Below are 19,273 nucleotides of genomic sequence, written 5' to 3' on the forward strand. Positions count from 1 at the left end.
AGGGAGGGGGGCTCGACGAGTTGCCCTATCAACTCGATGAGTCAGATTGGGTTTCACCATCTACTGATATCAAGTGAACTCGTCGAGTTGATGAAACAACTCGGCGAGTTGGCTAGGGTTTGTTCAGGTTTTCTGGACTCCGTAGGAACTCGACGAGTTGCTAGATGCAATCAGCGAGTTGAGGTCAACATGGACTGTTGACCTTGACTTTGACCAGGGTTAATCACATGATGACTACATGCAGTTGAGGAGGAACGGTGTGTGGGATATATCTGATCTCAGCTTATCAATTCAACATTCGAGAGGTAAGTCTTCTCACCATACCAATGGGTCTAAGGCACCGAGGCCGACCCATTTTATGATATATGGTACACTAGCTGAAGTTATATTCAAGGTATGATAGTTGATTATGTGCTAGGAAGTATGCTAGTTGTATATGTGTTATGTTTGTATGGAAGACCATGGGAGAGCCCATGACACCAGATGTAAGACCATGTGGAGAGCCCATGGCAACCAGATGTAAGACCATGTTGAAAGCCCATGGCACTTAGGTGTAAGACCGTGTGGGGAGCCCATGACATCCTGGAGTAAGACCTTGGGGACGAGCCCACGACATCCCTATATATTGTATGCATGGCTTATGTGGTATATGTAGCTTTTATGGCTAATATGATATGTATTATGTGGATTGTATGTGTGATATGCTCTGGGGAACTCATTAAGCATTAGCTTACAGTTTATGGATTTGTTTCAGCTACATCTGAGCCAAAGGGAAAAGGCAAGGCTTGATGGCGCGGATTGCACACTCTCTCAGGCGTTTTCTATGGGACACTCTGATGATTTGAAATAAAATTGTACTTAATATGAATTTTGAAAACATTTGTATTTGGGATTTCATGGTTCGTGGACAATATTTTGGTTAATCAAAAATGAAAATTTTCTTTTGAAAATTGGGTCATTACAAGTTGGTATCAGAGTCTTGGTTTGAGGGATTCAGACACACCCTCGGGTGTGTCAGGACTAAAACTGACGAAATGGTAAATTTGTTTTCAAAATAGTAAACAAAAGTTAGAACTTTTAAAGCATGGAAAAGAAGAGAGTGCAACGCGCGTGATCAGCCGATCCAAGTAAGTGTTTCCCCAATATATTAGCCATGTATACTGATATGTGAGTTGTGATAATCGTATGAATCTTGCTACGTGTATGTTTTCTAAATTGTATACGGTTAGGGTTTTATAGACTCAGAATGATTAATTTGGCCTTATTTCCTGTTTCTTGTTTGGTTGTGGTCTTAGGGTAGAGTCTATTATTCGAAAGTCTATTTGATCCTTTTCTGTGTATAATTTGTATGCATAAGGCAACCTGTTATGATTGATATGGGTAGAGACAATCTTAGGACAACCTAGGATTTGAGCTACATAGTAGCCTATGAGATATGGTTTGTTTTTGGACAAATTAGAGTCATCAGGTATAGCCTTGGGAAAGGTACAGGTATGTGTGGAAGGTAGTATTGGGTCCGTACTACTGAAACCACATGACCTGTATCCGAACTAATATTAGACCTGGAAACTCTAAGGAGGACCGGTGTAATAGGATCCCTTATACTAACATCCTGCTCATTATATTTTGTGATATTGCAGTACAATATGACGGTGACACGATTTGGAGGAGGGGGATCAAGATCAGGATCTGGGATTGGGTCGGGTGACACTACTGTGACATCCTCGTTTTTACGGCCAGAAAAGACCGATTTTGTTTATGCTTTGTTTAAAAATCAGAGTAACATTTTAAATAAAACTGTTGCGGAATTTGTCCCAAAACAAAATATGATAAAGATTTATCAAAAGCATTTCCGTAGAAATGTATTTCATTAAAAAGACTCGGGATGTCATGTTCGATACAGATCATAAGCATAAACAATACAACATAGGCCTTACTACATTATTCCGTATTTACAGGCCTAAAATCCATTAATCTCTCATCCCAAGACATCATATCTATGCTCATGCGCCACTACCTGTAATACAAGAAACTGAGTGGGTTAGGCTTGGGAGCCTGGTGAACACATAGGGTTTTCAACCCACAATAAATAAGTTATTAGCTTTATCAAACCAAACAAACCCGATTACCCGTTCCCGTTATCCTCACTTTACGTCCCTAAAATATCTAACACAAGGGACCTAGTCTAAGGACTATCATCGGGATGGACACTACTGCTAAGGGGATTCCTCAGCAATAAATGTCCTTAAGGCAACCTTGTGGGGGATGAGTACACCTGGTGAGCACACAGTTCAAATAAACACCTACAGGTTGCGAGCCTGCTAGTGTTCCACTGCACTGTCTAGAATAGTCCGTGGTCGTCATCAATACTCCGCTAGATGACTGGATCATCAATAACATCTATAACGAGGCCTCTCATTATTTCATTTTATCACACAGCAACGAATACATCTACCCATGTTTTATCCCAACATCTTCGTAGATATAAAATACATATACAGTTTAAATCATTGAAAACATGTATAAAAATGTTCATCCAGCATAAATAGCAAGTATTCAGGTAATATGCACACATAACAGGTAATTTATATAAAATACTTCATATCTATGTGTAAGCTGAAAGTAACTATGCACTCACCTGAAAGGTGGTGACTCAGCACTCGGACAGCGCTTTGATACTCTCAAAACAATTTTCCTTCGATAAAACCTAGTACCAATACCACTAGGGTTTAGTCTAACGATAACCGTGACAAATTAATAGACTGATTATTATTATTATTATTATTATTATTATTATTATTATTATTATTATTATTATTATTATTATATAAGCGTTAATAACACTCAATATAACTCATAATAATAGCCCAAATAATTATTTTAAGGATCTAATAACATTCCTATAATTATTTGAAAGCTATATTAAAAATTGCGTAAGCGTAGCTCACTTACAGCGGATTTTAACGAAAACCGGAACTTTATTTGGAGCAACGTTTCGAAACCAAAAGACTCTTTTTCTCGGGACTCCGGGAGCCTCGGGGCTTCCCTAGGGTGCTAGGGGTTTTATCTAGGGCTTATGGGGGGTTTAGAGGAGCTAGAGAGAGAAACTAGTGAGAGAAAGAATGAAATTTGGTGTGAAAAACTCGGAAAGGCCCGCACCCTATTTATAGGCCGGAGGACCTCGGATTACGTTGGGCGTACTCCTCGGATAAGACCACCAGCTCGGACCCAGCTGTCTTCGTACGTCGGATGGATAAGGGCGAGGGTACGTGGGGCGTAAAGCGAAGGCTACGTGGCATGATCCGAAGCGAGGTCTGATCAGCGATGGAGGGTCCGGATGTTGCCACGTCATCTCAGTTTCGCAATTTTCCTTCTCGACTTCTAAAAATCATAACTTTCGCATATGAGCTCCGTTTTTGACGTTCTTTATATCCACGCGAAGGTGGGAACGTAATCTACAACTTTCGTTTAGACTTCGTCGGCTAATTTTGACTCGATTTTAAATTTTATATTATTAACAGGCCGGGACAAGATTGGTCCGTTAAATCCTCATAACTTCTTCATCCGACGTCCGTTTTCGCCCATCTTTTTCTCGTTACACTAATCTTAACGAGATCTTCGATTCTCGTTCAGGTCGTGTCGGCTAAAAACCGCTTGATCTAATATTCGAATTTCGGGTTGTACACTGCTAACTTGAAACTTCGAAAAATCATAACTTCTTCATACGAAGTCAGATTTGGGCGTTCTTTTTACCGACGCTCTTAGTTTAACATATTCTACGACTTTCGTTTAGAGTTCTAAGGATAAATCTCGCTCTATCGTAAATTCACTATTTACGCTTCCCGGTATCGTGCCGGTTCTGTCACGAAACTTCGACGGGTCATAACTTCTTCGTTATAACTCGGATTTCGGCGTTCTTTATATCTCCGGAATCCTCGTTTCGACCAATACAACTTTATATAAAGATATCGGGCTTATCTTACACTTTAATTTTGACGCTTATTTTTATTCTTTATTAATTATACATTTATAATTAAATAATAAACACATAAATACACATAATTCACATAATACTCAAATATTTCATCTTTATTACTTCAAAAAGAGTTACAAGAGTTGATATAGACTATTACATTGTCTAAAATGCTTAGCCCTGAAACCCCGACGTTACAACTACCGAGCCCATCGATGAGAGGCTACGAGAGCTTATCACAACTAAGGTTACTAGGGGCATCCTTGACGCAACCCCAATTATCTTTGGGACAGTCAAGGAGGGTATGTTGGAGATTAAGGGGGAGAGGCTCAGGGCATTCAAAGCCGAGATTGTTGTGGGGCAGGTCGGGGCCCGAACTCCTTTATTCTGGGAGTTCAAGGCGTGTTGGGCGCCAGAGTTCTTCGGGGTCAGGGACCCCATTGTCAGCCGACGCTGGGTGGCAGATATAGAGAACGCCCAACGTATGAGTTCTTGCCCGGATGCGGCAAAGGTGGGTTTTGCTTCATGTATGCTGAGAGACAGAGCCTGAGATTGGTGGGGTGAGGTGACCAGCCAGGTGGGAGTAGTCCAGTGTTGCTGAGATGACTTGGGCCGAGTTTGTTAAGCGGTTTGATTTTGAGTTTGCACCACCAATTGAGGTGCAACAGTTTGTGAGGGAGTTTCATGATCCACAACAGACCACCGAGACTGTGGCGGAGATCACTGCCAAGTTTCAGGAACGAGCATTGTTGATTCCACAGTATGCTACCGATGAGGACATGCGGAGGCCGCAGTATCATTCCTTGTTGAGGGATGATATCTGGGAGTTTGTGAGCTTCACAGGGTGCAAAACCCTGAATGAGATGGTGGAGAAGGCCCGTAAACGGGAGATGGAGTTGGACTTCCGCACCAAGTGGAAGCATGAGCAGGCCCAAACAGTAGTAGGTCAAGCTAAAAAGCCTAAGACCTCATATTCATCTAGTAGGGGCCAGCAGGGTGGTGACCGGTGTGCCAAGTGCGTTAAACCGCACAGCAGGGCTTGCCAAGTGACAGGCTCGGGATGCTACACATGTGGCCAGTCGGGCCATGTGATCAGGGATTGCCCCAAAAAGGGCTTGATTTGTTTTCACTGTAACCAGATCGGTCATAAGCGGGCCGACTGCCCGAGGTTGCAGGGAGGGGGAGGAGCAGTGATGGTATTTTGAAAAGAAAAATAAATTATTTTATATTAAAATTTTATATTTATAAAAATATATCAACGTTAGTCTTATTTTAAAAAGAAAAATAAATTAGGTATTTTGATATATCTTATTTTACTTTTTATTAAAGATAAGATTTACTTATAAACAAAATTAGTTTTTGGTATAAAACCTAATTGGTTTCTTCTAACCAAATTGAACACCTGAACATAATTTCCAATACAATCGGTAGCGAGCTGAAGATCACAAATTAGTTTAGGATAAAGGATTGTTTGATTCTTATTTTTTTAATATTTATTTTTCAATTAGCCGCCGGTAGGAAACCCCCGAATGGGGTAGTCTTATAATAGGGAGATACCATTACAAGAACAATTTTTTATTAAATTCATTTGAAATTTGATTTTCTTTTTGTTTTATAAATGCTGTTATAAATTTCTAACAACTTTTTAACCATTTAGTGTTATATATTGTTATATAAAAATGATAAAAAAACCGTTATATTTTATCATATTATATGGGTTTTTTTCGTAAAAAAATATAAAATATAAAGAATATTTTTATTAGATATCTTAATTAATGGTCTTTATGTAATGGTTTTTTGAAAAAACTTATAAATCTTACATCGCCTTTTAAAAAAACTTATCAATGCACCTAAAATAACCAATCACCTCATAGTTGTTAATATCCTGATCTCAAGATTTTAAGATTTTAAAATCCCACAAGCAAAAAACGATTTCGATCTCATTAAGATCTACTTAAACCATGATCTATAGTAGGATCTTAAGATCTTAATACGATCCGATTCCATATTTTTTAGTTTTATTATACAGTTGAGTATCAAAAACCCGTCTATTCAACTTCAAATCGAGCATCAAAAGTTGCAAGAAGTCATATAAAATAATCACTTCACTTCATTTTAAATTAGACATGTTACACTCCATGATATTCTTTTTGTGATCTTAAGTCTTTGTTATATATGATCATAATGATCTTATTTCTTTCTTAATTAAAATGTTTTCTTCCTATTTTTTATGATTTGCAACAACACAATTTATGGTTCATACCTGACAAGTTAAAATTGCTTCCATAACGACATTTTAATCATTAAGTTATAATATATACTACATATAAGACTTTACAAACAACAAGACTTTACAAACAAATCCAAATATGAAGTAATTTGATCTCGTAAACCGTTATAATATATACTCCACACAAAATTTTACAGACAAATCTGAAGATGAGTTAATTTGATCTTGTAAAACCTTAAAAGAAACTTGATTTTAACTTTTAAGTTATTATATTTACAATATCACCCCTTCATTTAAACACATTTATGCAAATCAAGCCCAATAGATAATGATAAAGTGTTAGATAAGAACTAACAGCTAAGAAACGTAAGTTACAAGTAAAAAAATACCCAATCTTTAAGCCCAAATATTAAGCCAAGCCCAAACCCATTATTGATTTTGAAAGCACAAAGCCCAAGTGTTACTTGTTGTAAAATATAAACTCACACGTCAGAATAAAAACCACCTCTATTTTTATTTTGTTTTGTGATGTGATTTCGATCGCTACTATAAAACCCACAATATACTGAATTATAAATGTAGTGTCACGTAAATTCAATTACAATTACTCCTACAATACAAAAAATTTCTTCACCTCTTCGTTTCTCTTCTCAAACTGGTTTTTGTTTTTGCTAAAACAACCAGACTTCGATCTAAAGGCAACACAACTTGTTTGATTTTGTTCGGTGCTTAGATCTTCCCCAATTTGTGTTCCCTGAGGGTTATAATACTTCCACAGGTAATCTTTTCTCTTTGTTCTTTGTTAATGTCATAAAAACCGATTTACTATTAGCAATTTGTTTGTGATTGTTGCTTATTTTTAACAAGACTTGTTATGTGATTGTTTTCTTTAAGGGATGAAACGATTGCGCGATGATGTATTTAGTAACAACTCTCAATTCAAGCGGCCATTTGTTTCTCCTCGAGGGGAACCACCGTAAGATTTTTTTTTTCTTTTCTTTTTCTTTTATTGAATTGAATTTATTCTCTACTTTTGTTTGTTTATCGTGTTTGATTATGTTCAAATGTGTCTGTGATGGTTTATTTTTGGCTTAGATGTTTTTTTTTCTGCTTAAATCGTTTGACTTTGAAATTGTTTGAAGTTTATGTAGGGCTGATTCTGAAATTTTTGGATCTATATCGTGTTTGATATTGTCGTGCATCAATTTTTGTAATTGAAGTGATTTGGTTTTTGGGTCACATCTACCATAAAACCTTGAATAGACTGTGGTATTTGATATTTTCTTATCTGGATATGAACAATATCATGTTAAATTTCTTATTTCTGTGCATAATTTTTTGTTATTACTACCAGAAATCAACAAGTGCACTTTAGATTTTTTGTTCCTTGTATTTTAGGGTTTGGGGGTTATGTTTAAAGGATTGCATGTGCAATTTATAACTGCTGCTCACTTATACTTTTTATTTTCTGTTTGAAGATATGGTCAACCTCATGTCCCTGGAGATGAAGGAGTAGGGGAGGGAGGGGGAGGGGCAGGTGCAGGAGGAGGAGGTGGTGGCGGTGGTGGTGGTGGTGGTGGTGGCGGTGGGGGTGGGGCAGGAGGTGGTAGTAGTGCACAAAAACTCACCACCAATGATGCATTAACATATCTAAAAGAAGTTAAAGACATGTTCCATGATCAAAGAGAAAAATATGACATGTTTCTTGATGTAATGAAAGATTTCAAAGCTCAAAGGTACATAAATATACAATCAAAAGTTTTGCTTTTGACATTGAAATGATAGATTGCAACTCATTTGATTACTTATTTGGTGTAGAATTGATACTACTGGTGTTATCGCAAGGGTCAAAGAATTATTTAAAGGTCACAATAATTTAATTTTTGGGTTCAACACTTTTTTGCCCAAAGGATATGAAATTACTGTAATTGAAGAGGACGAGCCTCCACCAAAAAGAACAGTAGAGTTTGAAGAGGCTATAAGCTTTGTAAACAAAATAAAGGTATCTATTTTACATGTCAACATTTAATATTTTTAATAATAATATGTACATTCTAATGTATATGGTTTTCAGAATCGTTTCCAAAACGATGATCGTGTTTACAAGTCATTTTTGGAAATCTTGAACATGTATCGAAGAGAACACAAGGGCATCAAAGAAGTCTACCATGAGGTGATCTTCTGTAAGCTTTTCCTCAAAATGATATATTAACCAATAAACTTGGTTGGAATAATAATAAACTTAAACTTAAACTTAAGTCTTAAACAAACACAAACACACAAGACTTTTGTCTCAGTTTTTATCATTTATCTATACAGGTTGCTTCACTTTTTGAAGATCAACGCGATCTTCTTGATGAATTCACAAGATTTTTACCAGATGCTTCTGCACATCATGCTTCACATGGTAGACATTCTTATAACCGTTATGATGAACGAAGCTCAGCTATGAATCCACTCAAACAAACACAATTAGACAAGGTAAGTTGATTACTTGATTTATTTTTTATTTTTTATTTTTTAAATTTTTTGATGAGGGGCTAACTTTTTGATGGAATTAGCAACGAAACCGGAGAGATAGGGGCATTGCTTTACATGCTGATAGGGATCTTGAAAACCGTGATATTGATGAAGATGATAAAACAGCAATGAAACTTCAAAAAGATCAAAGAAAGAGATCTGAGAATCAGAATAGGAGAAATTCTGATCAAGATTATAAAGAAACTGATCTTGATGCTAAAAACAAGGACATGAATCGCCTTGAAAAAAGAAAATCTGAAGATTTTGGAGTCCATTCAGGTTCTGCTCCATATGGTGATAAAGATGCCCTAAAAAGTTAGTCAACTCTTTTTATATGTATATCTTTTGATTAATCAATCAAGACATTGTGGTATTTAATTATTTATTTATTTACAGATATGTACAGTGCAGAATTTAGTTTCTGTGAGAAAGTGAAGGATAGGTTATGTAATCATGATGATTATCAAGCATTCTTGAAGTGTCTTCATATCTACACCACTGATATAATTACAAGAAAGGAATTGCAAAGCTTGGTATGTAAATATATGCTCTTTTTATTTAATGTATTAAATATTGGAATACAATTTAATATCTGGAACTTTTTTTTTTTTCGTTAAGGTTTCTGATCTACTTGGAAAGCACCCGGATCTTATGGAAGGGTTTAGAACATTTTTGGGGGGAAATATAGGTGAAAGTCAAACTTACCTAGTCAACTTTTGAATAATTAATTTTTTACCCTTTAATCATCCCTTGGTTGACACTTGACACTTACTTATCTTGTTTCCAGATGGATTTCTCGCTGGTGTTATGGACAAAAGTAAATTTTTTTCCCTCAATTTACGGTTTTATAATTGATTCTTTATTGGCTGAAATTCTAATTTTTTTTTTTTTTTTGGATAGAATCTTTATGGAATGAAGGGCATGGATCGAAATCAACTAGGACAGATGAGAAAGAGAGGGATCATAATAATGCTGCAAAAGAGGACAAATACAAAGAGAAATATTGGGCAAAATCTATTCAAGAACTTGACTTATCTGATTGTCAACGTTGTACTCCTAGTTACAGACTTCTTCCTGATGATGTATGTCAGTCTATATTTCACCTTTTTTTTCACTTTTCTTTTTCATTTTGTAAATTGTTTTTTTTTTTTAATATATGTTTTACAGTATCCAATCCCATCAGTTAGTCAAAGATCAGAACTTGGTACTCAAGTGTTAAATGATTTATGGGTGTCTGTGACTTCTGGTAGTGAGGATTATTCTTTTAAACATATGCGGAGAAACCAATATGAAGAGAGCCTCTTCAGATGTGAGGATGACAGGTAGGTACTTTTAAAGAATCATTAAAAATAAAAAATATATATATATATATATATATATATATATATATATATATATATATATATATTTTGTTTTTATAAAGGGACTTGTTGTTTTTATGATTCCACCAGGTTTGAACTAGATATGTTGTTGGAATCTGTAAGTTCAACTGCAAAACGTGTTGAGGAATTATTGAACAGCATTAACAACAAGACAATCACTCCAGAAACTCCCATCCGTATAGAAGACTACTTCACTGGTATTTATTAGTATTATTTGAAGTAAATTACATTTTTGGTATTTTTTTTTTTTTAAATTTTGGTCCCAAAAAGTTCTGTTACAGTTTTAGTCTTATTCAATGTTTTGTATTTATTTAGACCCACCATGAATAGTTAAATCTAACTACTTGTCTGTTAGTTTTTTTTACAAAATTACCATTTTACCCTCGGACCACAGGGTTCAGCGAAAAACAGTACCATAGGGGTCGAAAATGTAGTCTATTTTTTTATGATTTGTAATTGTGTTTTTATGTCGTTCAGATGTAATGTTAGTAACAAATAATAACTTTTGTAATAACTTATATTAATATATTAACAAATAGTTCAATTTACAATATATACTAAAAATATTATATGCCCCCCTTTTTTTTATCTTAAACAATAATAAGAGAAGAATACAAGTTTGATCCATGTGTTACTATTCTTTTTTCATGTTTCATCCCTATGGTCCAAGGGCAAAATGGGTTATTTAGAAAAACTAATAGACATGTAGTTAGATTTAACAATTTATGGACCAAAAATTCGTTATGAAACATCAAAAAAAGGGACAAACTTGCAAATATCAGCTATTCTCAGGGACCAAAAATGTAATTTAGTCTATTCTATATTATTTCACTTACCAACATTTTCATCTTGTAGTTCCATGATTCAGTATATGATATGTAAATGTAATGGTTTTTATAAAATTATTGTAGCTCTGAATTTGAGATGCATGGAGAGATTATATGGTGATCATGGTCTTGATGCCATGGAAACACTTAGAAGAAATCCATCAGCTTCATTGCCTGTTATGTTAAATCGCCTCAAACAGAAACAAGATGAGTGGACAAAATGTAAATCAGATTTTAATAAAGTTTGGGCTGAAATTTATGCAAAAAATCATTACAAATCACTCGATCACCGAAGCTTCTACTTCAAGCAACAAGATTCCAAGAATCTCAGCATAAAATGTAACTAAACTCTGCTTACTTTCTTTTCTCTTTTTTTAAATCATGGGTGTGGAGTTTTAACTTTTAAAGACTTTTTTTTTTTTTTTTTTTTTTTTTTTTTTTTGTTATTGTTATGAAAAAACAGCATTGGTGAGTGAGATTAAGGAAATAAAGGGAAAGAGTCAGACGGATGAAGATATTCTTCTTTCCATTGCTGCTGGAAACCGACATTCCATCATGCCAAATCTTGAATTTGAATATTCTGATAATGATATTCATGAAGATGCATTCAAACTTATTAAATATTCATGTCAAGAGATTTGCACAACGAAAGAACAATCCAACAAAGTTTTGAATCTTTGGACAACTTTCTTGGAAGCAATGCTTGGTGTCCAATCACGGGATGAATCCAGTGTGTCAGATTCAGGAAAGGGTATTTTGGTAAATGGAGATACTACTTTAGTAAAGGAAGATGGGCTTCAAGTTCAACCAGAGAAAGAGGGTGGTAAGAAGTAACATGATATTTTTAGTATATATGCAATTAATTAATTAACGTGTCTCATTTTTTTTTTTTTTTTTTTTTTAAATTTGGAAAATGGTTTTTGAAGGGCGTGAGGCGACTACTAGACCATGTAATGCTACTGAAAATGGTCATGAAGCAAAGTCAAATATTCATGAGGCTCCTGTCTCACAGGTAAAACTTTATATCACCCATTTTTTTTTTTACCTATGTTATTTTTTTTTAACATTTATTTTATACAAATCGCTAGATGAATATTTATTTTTTTTAAAAATATAAATTTCCTTACTTTGTGTATTAAGTTAAAAAAACAATTTATTTTATTTAGAAATTACAGCCCATGGATAGTAGATGTATAGCAATGGGAAATGGAAATCCTGGTGAGTCATCAAAAGTGGAGAAAGAAGAGGGGGAATTATCACCCAATCATGATTCTGATGACCTCAATTTTTCAACCTATCAAGACAATAATGACAACGGGACACATAAAGGGGAATTGGAAGCAGATGGTGATGATGATGACAATGGAGATGTTTCCGGTGGTGGTGATGACATTTCCGGCGATGAATCCGGTGGTTCCAGGGAGGAGGATGACAAGGAGGAGGAGGAATGTAAACCGGAAAGTGAAGGAGAAGGGAATGGAATTGAGGATTCCGTGGATTTATTACCTCCATCTGAGCATTTTTTACGGACCGTTAAGCCCCTGGCGAAATGTGTTGCTTCTTCTTCTTCATGTGGTGGTGAAAAAAAAGATTCCCGTGTTTTTTACGGGAATGATGCATTTTATACGCTTTTTAGACTTCACCAAGTAAGAATTCCTTTTTATTTTTATTATTATTATTTTTATCTGTTTTGACTTTGATAAAAAAAATTGTTATTACATATTTACATCTAATTATCTGATTCTGTTTATTCAATATCACAATTGCTTCCAGAATGCAAATCCAAACGAACTTTTTGTTTCTTTATATCTTTACTCTATCAAAGATTATATTTTATTATTAATTTTCTTTCAGGTATTATACGACAGACTTTTATCTGCAAAGCTCAATTCAACATCAGCTGAAGCAAAACGAAAAACCACAAAAGATTCTTCCTCTTCTGATCTTTACTCCATGTAATTCCATTTTAAATAGTAAAACATTATATTATTATTATTAGTTTATTATATCAAATCTTGACCTCTAATGCAATACCATTATTATTCATTATATAACAGATTTATGACCTCTCTTTACAAATTACTTGATGGTGTTGCTGACAATGCAAAATTCGAAGACGATTGTCGTGCCATTTTTGGAAATCAATCATATATTTTATTCACATTGGATAAATTAATTTACAAAATCGTCAAACAGGTATTTATTTCTCTACACTTTTTCTTTTTTCCTCATTTTTTTTTTAAATTAAGTTGTAATTTAAATTATCTAATTACTCCCTTGTGTGTGCAGCTTCAAAGTGTTGTAGGTGACGAGATCGATAATAAACTTCTACAATTATACGAATACGAAAAATCTCGAAAACCCGAGAAATTTATCGATTCGGTATATTACGAAAACGCCCATGTCGTTCTTCATGACGAGAATATTTACAGATTTCAATGTGTAAGTCGTATTTTTTTTAGTTTTTAAAATTTCTTTATATGTGCTGAGGCCTTATTTATTTATTTATTTGTTTAACAGTCATGTTGGCCTTCTCGTTTGACTATTCAACTAATGGATGATGGGATTGAAAAACCAGAAGTGGTTCCAGTTTCTGTAGATTCTAATTTTGCAGCTTATCTTCATAAAGATTTTCTTTCTGCTGTTAATGCAAAAAAACAATCGGGCATTATGTTGAAAAGGTAACGAAATAAAAATCATTCTACTTTTGTTATTTGTGTATTATTTTATTTATGCTATAATAAAATTTGAATACAAACAGAAATAAAAGGCGATTCATGGAGATGGATGAATCTTGTGCTTTATCGGTTGCCATGGAAGGTGCTCATGTGGTGAATGGTTTGGAGTATAAGATGTCTTGTTGCTCATCAAAGGTACAAATTGTTTATTTATTTATTTTTTTTTATAAAATAATTTGTATTCTATATAAATAAATATAAAATTATACTTATAATGGATTTGGCAGATATCGTATGTTCTGGATACAGAAGATGACTTTTTTCGAGAAAGACGAAAAAGTCAATCATCATCATCATCATGTGGGAATAAAAGTCAAACAAATGTAGAAAGGTTTCACAGATTCTTAGATGCCTCACTAGCAAAAGAATAGAGGGGCTTAGTTTAGGGTTTGTTCACTTGTGTACAGAGGTTGTTAATTTGATAATTTGGTATACAATAACATTAACAACAATTTTGTTACTTATAAGTTATTTTTTTTATTTTTGCTAATTTCCAAGTCTTCTGACTTCTTACGTCTTTATCTTTTTATATGAATGAACTGATATATCGTATAACCCATTTAAATACATTATTATAGCAGGATAAAGTGACCATAATAGAAAGTTTTGTAAAAAATCAATGGCTTTAGAAGAATATTTAGTGTTAAAATATTCACTGAAAACCACTAACTTTTTTTTTTCTTCTTATTGTAACCATTAACTTCTACGTAGGAAAAAAAAACTACAAAACTTGGTTGACTAAAATGTTGGCGACTTTTTATGGTTTGCTCTTTTGTTTTGTTTTTGTACTATTATGCTTTCAATTTTTTTTTTCTTATTGACTGTGGTTGACCAAAATGTTGGTGACTTTCAATTTGAAATTAAATGCTGATGCGGTAAATATATATCTTTTTAAATAAAATGTAGATGAAAGGAATTGAAGGTACGTACGTCTTTATCATTGTATTTTGTTTTTATATTTTAAAAGATTTTTGATTGATTTTAACTTATTAGTTGAGAGGGTGAAATAAAACATTAAAGCCATCCAAACGAGTTTAATCAATTAAGAGCATGTTTGGGATTAAAATTCTTTATTTACTTATTGATTTCTTTAGAAGTTTTAAAAAGTAATTGGCAAAAGAAAAAGAACACATTCAAAAATATAAACAACACATTCAAAATACATAAACAACACATTCAAAATACATAGATGTTGAGAATAAATTATTAAATCAGAAATAATATGAGTTCAAAAGTAATAGGAATAAGCTAACAATGAAAAACATTGTGTTTTTTTTAATCAAAATGAAGTCAATTTTGATAGTTCTATACCTAATATTACATACATGACAGCCACATATTCACTTTTTCCATATATATATATATATATATATATATATATATATATATATATATATATATATATATATATATATATATATATATATAAAAGCTAGCCAAACACTTTTTAACTTTTTAACTTATTGATTTTTTCCATAAAAAAAACTAATTCAAACACTTCTTTTAAAAAAGTCATAAGTTAAGTTATTATTGCCAAAAGTCCTTTTAAAGTTTAAAAAACAATACCAAACACCCCTTAAATTGCGATCTTATAGAATTAATATACAGAATAATATCAATAGACATAATATAACTTTTTTGTATTTTCATAAAGACATGAAAGTTTGTTGTCAAATAAGATTCCTCAATTTCCGATCCAACAACACCCACACAACTGAGTTTGCAACATCTGTCTGATAAAGTTTTCCTCAAGCCAATTTTGCGTAAAATGGGATGTCGCTTGTTTTGTTGGTCTTGTGGCAGATGCTTGGAGACATTGGAAGGTATGGAGGTCATGTCAACGATTGTCCCAACCCAAGACACGAAGACAAACTCTGTCGTTGATCAAGTTGTTGCGGAACAAAGGTAATTTCGAGAACACCGATTCCAACAATCATGGCAAGATAATCAACATGAGATCTCATCTACACAAGTTTATGAAAAGAAAACGAATCCGCACAAACCTATGTCTCCCTCCTCTTCCAGGTCGTTAATTTGTATGTTACTAGGTTGATTCAAACATTTTATAAGGTCACATCTATTGATAAAAAAAGAAAATGAAATCTAAACCCAAAATTTCCTAACAAATACAAGCAATGTGTATATCTTACCATAAAGCCTATTTGAGCTAATTTAATTTTCAAATCTATAAAATTTTACATAAGTAGGATAATATTAACTATAAGTAGTAAATAAAATCCATATATTTTAGCATTTGGGATGTAGCATGGGTTACATCAATATTGAAACATTTTAGAACATAAATAACCAAGAATAATGAGCTCAAAGATTTTTCGCTTTACAAAAAAAAAGTAAATAATCCAACAACCATGGTTAAAACGTAAAACACATTAACCTAAAGTTAAAGACCAACAACCCAATATTGCTAAAAAAATCAGACCTGTAGCTTCGATAAGTGTGATTAAACAATGTCAAAGAAAGTAAACTTAAAAAATAGTAATGATTGAGTAAAGCTACTAAAATGCCACAAGAAATTACGATAAAAAAGTAACAAATCAGTGAGTGAAGCGACAAAATAGATTTGATAGAAAGGTAAAAATATAAAATATAATTTAAACTGAAATTATGTTCTTACCAGCAAGCTTTCTCAATTCTCAGAAACCTCGACATGAAGGGAGCATAAGGATTAAGGAGGGGAAGACCAGTAAAGGGGTTTTAATATATCTTCAATTTTGGTTGGTGGTATTAATATTTGAAGAATTAATATTGGTTGACTAGTCAATGATGTCAAAATTTTGTTTCTAGAGTCTAGACTTTTTCAATGCCGTACACTGTATTATTATTTTAATTTTGGAATTCCAATCTGACTACTCATCGTCTAGATTGAATACTTGTTAGACGCTAGTCGGACGCCTAATGAGTTTTATAACATTGATCAACAAACAATAGATGAGTACTTAGTCCATCCTCTATTCTTAAAAATTAGTAACAAATATATTTCATTTGTTTATAATAAAAAATATTTTTTATGTTTATAAATGATTTGTTAGTAATAATAAACATTAATTCCATAGTAATTTTCAGAGAAGTCCAAACATTTTGGTTATTGGTTGAAAATGGGGTAATTTTCAAAAAAAGTCTCAATATTTTGAGAAAATTAATGAAAAATGACATAATACAGTCCAAAAAGGGGTTTTTTTCAAAGTCTTAACCGATACTCTGTGTTTTTTTTTGTAAACAAAATTTAGTTTGCAATTTTTTCATAAATTTGATTAACATATTAGGACTTTATTGGAGATTTCCCCTATTAAAATGCATCGAGTCACATGGATTGAAATTCTTGATTCCACTTCATCTTTGAGATTCAAATTTTGTAGATGTAACTAAAAATAAATTAGGTCGGATTTTGGTGCCATTCAGATGACCTGAAAGCGTTATTCATATGTCTTCCAGAAGGATGTTTCTTCTAGTTAAATTACGTGAAAGAATAAGCTCGAAACCAGAGGCGACATGGATAAATTTAAACATAATATATATGGATCAAAGATGATGAATATGGTTAAGAGAGACTTCAGATCTTGACGAGGGTCCAAATAAAACTTGAAGTCGATGTCATTCTTCCAAAAGCAAAATGACCTCCATTAATTGGAAGACATAATAAAGGACTCGATATTTAAAATATTACGATCCAGATTAAGGGAATCGTCACACTCTCAAGACTCGACGAGAATATATAAATAAATACCTCATATTGGTTTTGGCCACATTTGGTAAAAAAAACAATAACAAAAAAAATTCACAAAGAAATGAAGATAGTCTATATAAGTGGGTTTCACATGGACGGGACAATCAATTTGTTTAGAGAACAAATATTGGGTGAAGGTGTGTAAGGTCAATTTAAGTGAATATGTCATCTTACAACATTAGTAGTGTTGGAAACTCAAAAAGGAAAAAAGGGTGACAGTAATAGAAACGGAGCACCAATAGGTTTTAATAACATTCATGTTACGGTGAAATTGTATAATTAGATGCTAATTAAGTATATTAGTATTCAGAAGACTCAAATGGTTTACATTAGTAGTTTGAATTTAGGAGAGTACGATTATATTGCAATTGGAGCTTGGGAAACGATCGGGAGGTTTATTCGGTCTGTGGGATACATGTGACATCCTCATTTTCATCCATTTTAAAACTTTTTATTTATGCTTATTAACACAATTTATTTATAAATACAAAATTTGGTCCCGTAAAAGTATTTCTGAAAAAATGTTTTTCATTGATTTATAAAAGTTTGGGATATCATAAATAATACAAAATATAAGCATAACCAAGCCTTATAATATCTTAGACTATCAATTTACATCACCTTGAATCTCGCATCTTTGTACTGCTATCTGCGATAAAAAGAAGTTGAGTGGGTCGGGTTGGAAAACCTGGTGAGTACATAGGGTTTTCAACCCATAATCATATAGTTTAATATGTTTAATTATCAAATAGTTAACCCAATTACTGTCACACCCCCGAACCAGACGGCGGAAACGTCCGAGAGCTCTTGTGACTTAAATTGAATACCATCACAATGAATATACATGAATCATAACATAATTCATCACCATGCATTGAAATATTACAACTGATATTGTTTACATCCAGTACATTGTTTTAGACATTACAATTTCATAACATAAACTGTCTGATAAATAATCTAAGCAAAACACCATGACATTACTTGGTACTTATTCTTCGGTTTACCTGTTACCTGAGAATACAAATTATTTTGAAAAACGTCAACATATGAAATGTTGGTGAGTTCATAAGCAATGTTGTGGTAAAATGATTTGGTGTAGTTTGTAAAACCCAGAAAATCCGATATTTTCTGAAAAGACCATTGTTTAAAAAAAACGTGAAGATCTGTGAATATATGCTTGTTGATTTTTCAAAACATGTATAATTGTTGAACTTTGTATAAATCACGCAAGTGAAAATGTTGAACTTCCCAAGAAAACCCGATGTTTTCCCAATACATAAAATACAGTGATTTCTCTATTGTTATACCGTTACGACGAATGATTTTGATTTCTCGGGTAGCATTGGATTAATTAGGGTTTGTGAGTCGTTATAATCACGCATAAAGATGACTAGTTTATAACTACAGGTTACGAACGATCCTTAAAGGTGTCGCCCGTTACTACTCACTTAATCCAACCACCATGATTACTCTTGATTAACGCCATGAATCTGTTTATCTGATTTCTCATAAGCCCAACAACCGAGGAGAAAGGGGAGTACGAAGTCCCGTTATTTCCGTAAGTTATTTAAGGCTATCGGGAATGCGAAAGACACTTAACCCAACTCGCATTTGACTTCTCGACCTCACTAGCAGTACTAATGGGCCACTAGGGCCCAATAGCACATTAGAGCTATTGAAAGTCCTTTTACATAGAATTGGGTCATAGGAGGCCCAATAACACGTAAGCATATTCCCTTTGGGCCCAAAGATCATGTTAATGGGCTAGCAAGGCCCAACAAGCATGATTTGAAACTTCCAAGCCCAAAGTTAGCTCATCATAGTTATCGCGTGTTTATTGAAATGCTTTGGTTTA

General features: G+C 33.3%; 1 protein-coding gene and 1 long non-coding RNA gene across 3 annotated transcripts; one reads left to right on the top strand and one right to left on the bottom strand.

Moving 5' to 3' along the window:
- The first annotated feature begins 1,428 nt into the window (after positions 1–1,428).
- LOC145099855 (paired amphipathic helix protein Sin3-like 2) lies at positions 1,429–14,160 on the top strand. Its single transcript, XM_079037358.1, has 23 exons — positions 1,429–1,491; positions 1,641–1,726; positions 7,682–7,939; positions 8,022–8,205; positions 8,278–8,376; positions 8,523–8,684; positions 8,765–9,038; positions 9,120–9,256; positions 9,342–9,411; positions 9,511–9,540; positions 9,624–9,805; positions 9,891–10,045; positions 10,175–10,302; positions 11,017–11,271; positions 11,396–11,755; positions 11,859–11,944; positions 12,099–12,578; positions 12,787–12,887; positions 12,990–13,128; positions 13,222–13,374; positions 13,453–13,613; positions 13,694–13,805; positions 13,898–14,160. The coding sequence occupies exons 1-23, from the start codon at positions 1,429–1,431 to the stop codon at positions 14,039–14,041; spliced, it is 3,819 nt and encodes a 1,272-aa protein (XP_078893484.1). The 3' UTR covers positions 14,042–14,160.
- Positions 14,161–15,221: 1,061 nt separating this feature from the next.
- LOC145097840 (uncharacterized) lies at positions 15,222–16,446 on the bottom strand. 2 transcript variants are annotated; one of them, XR_013704513.1, is made up of 2 exons: positions 16,306–16,446; positions 15,222–15,714 (listed from the first exon to the last, which is right to left on the bottom strand). It is a non-coding gene; the product is annotated as an uncharacterized LOC145097840 (long non-coding RNA). The 2 variants fall into 2 exon arrangements; XR_013704512.1 differs by having other exon boundaries at positions 15,222–15,747.
- Between the last annotated feature and the right edge of the window lie 2,827 nt (positions 16,447–19,273).

This window comes from Lactuca serriola, chromosome 4 (genome assembly GCF_051521515.1).
Source record: "Lactuca serriola cultivar US96UC23 chromosome 4, Lser_US96UC23_V15, whole genome shotgun sequence".
NCBI classification, from domain to species: domain Eukaryota; kingdom Viridiplantae; phylum Streptophyta; class Magnoliopsida; order Asterales; family Asteraceae; genus Lactuca; species Lactuca serriola.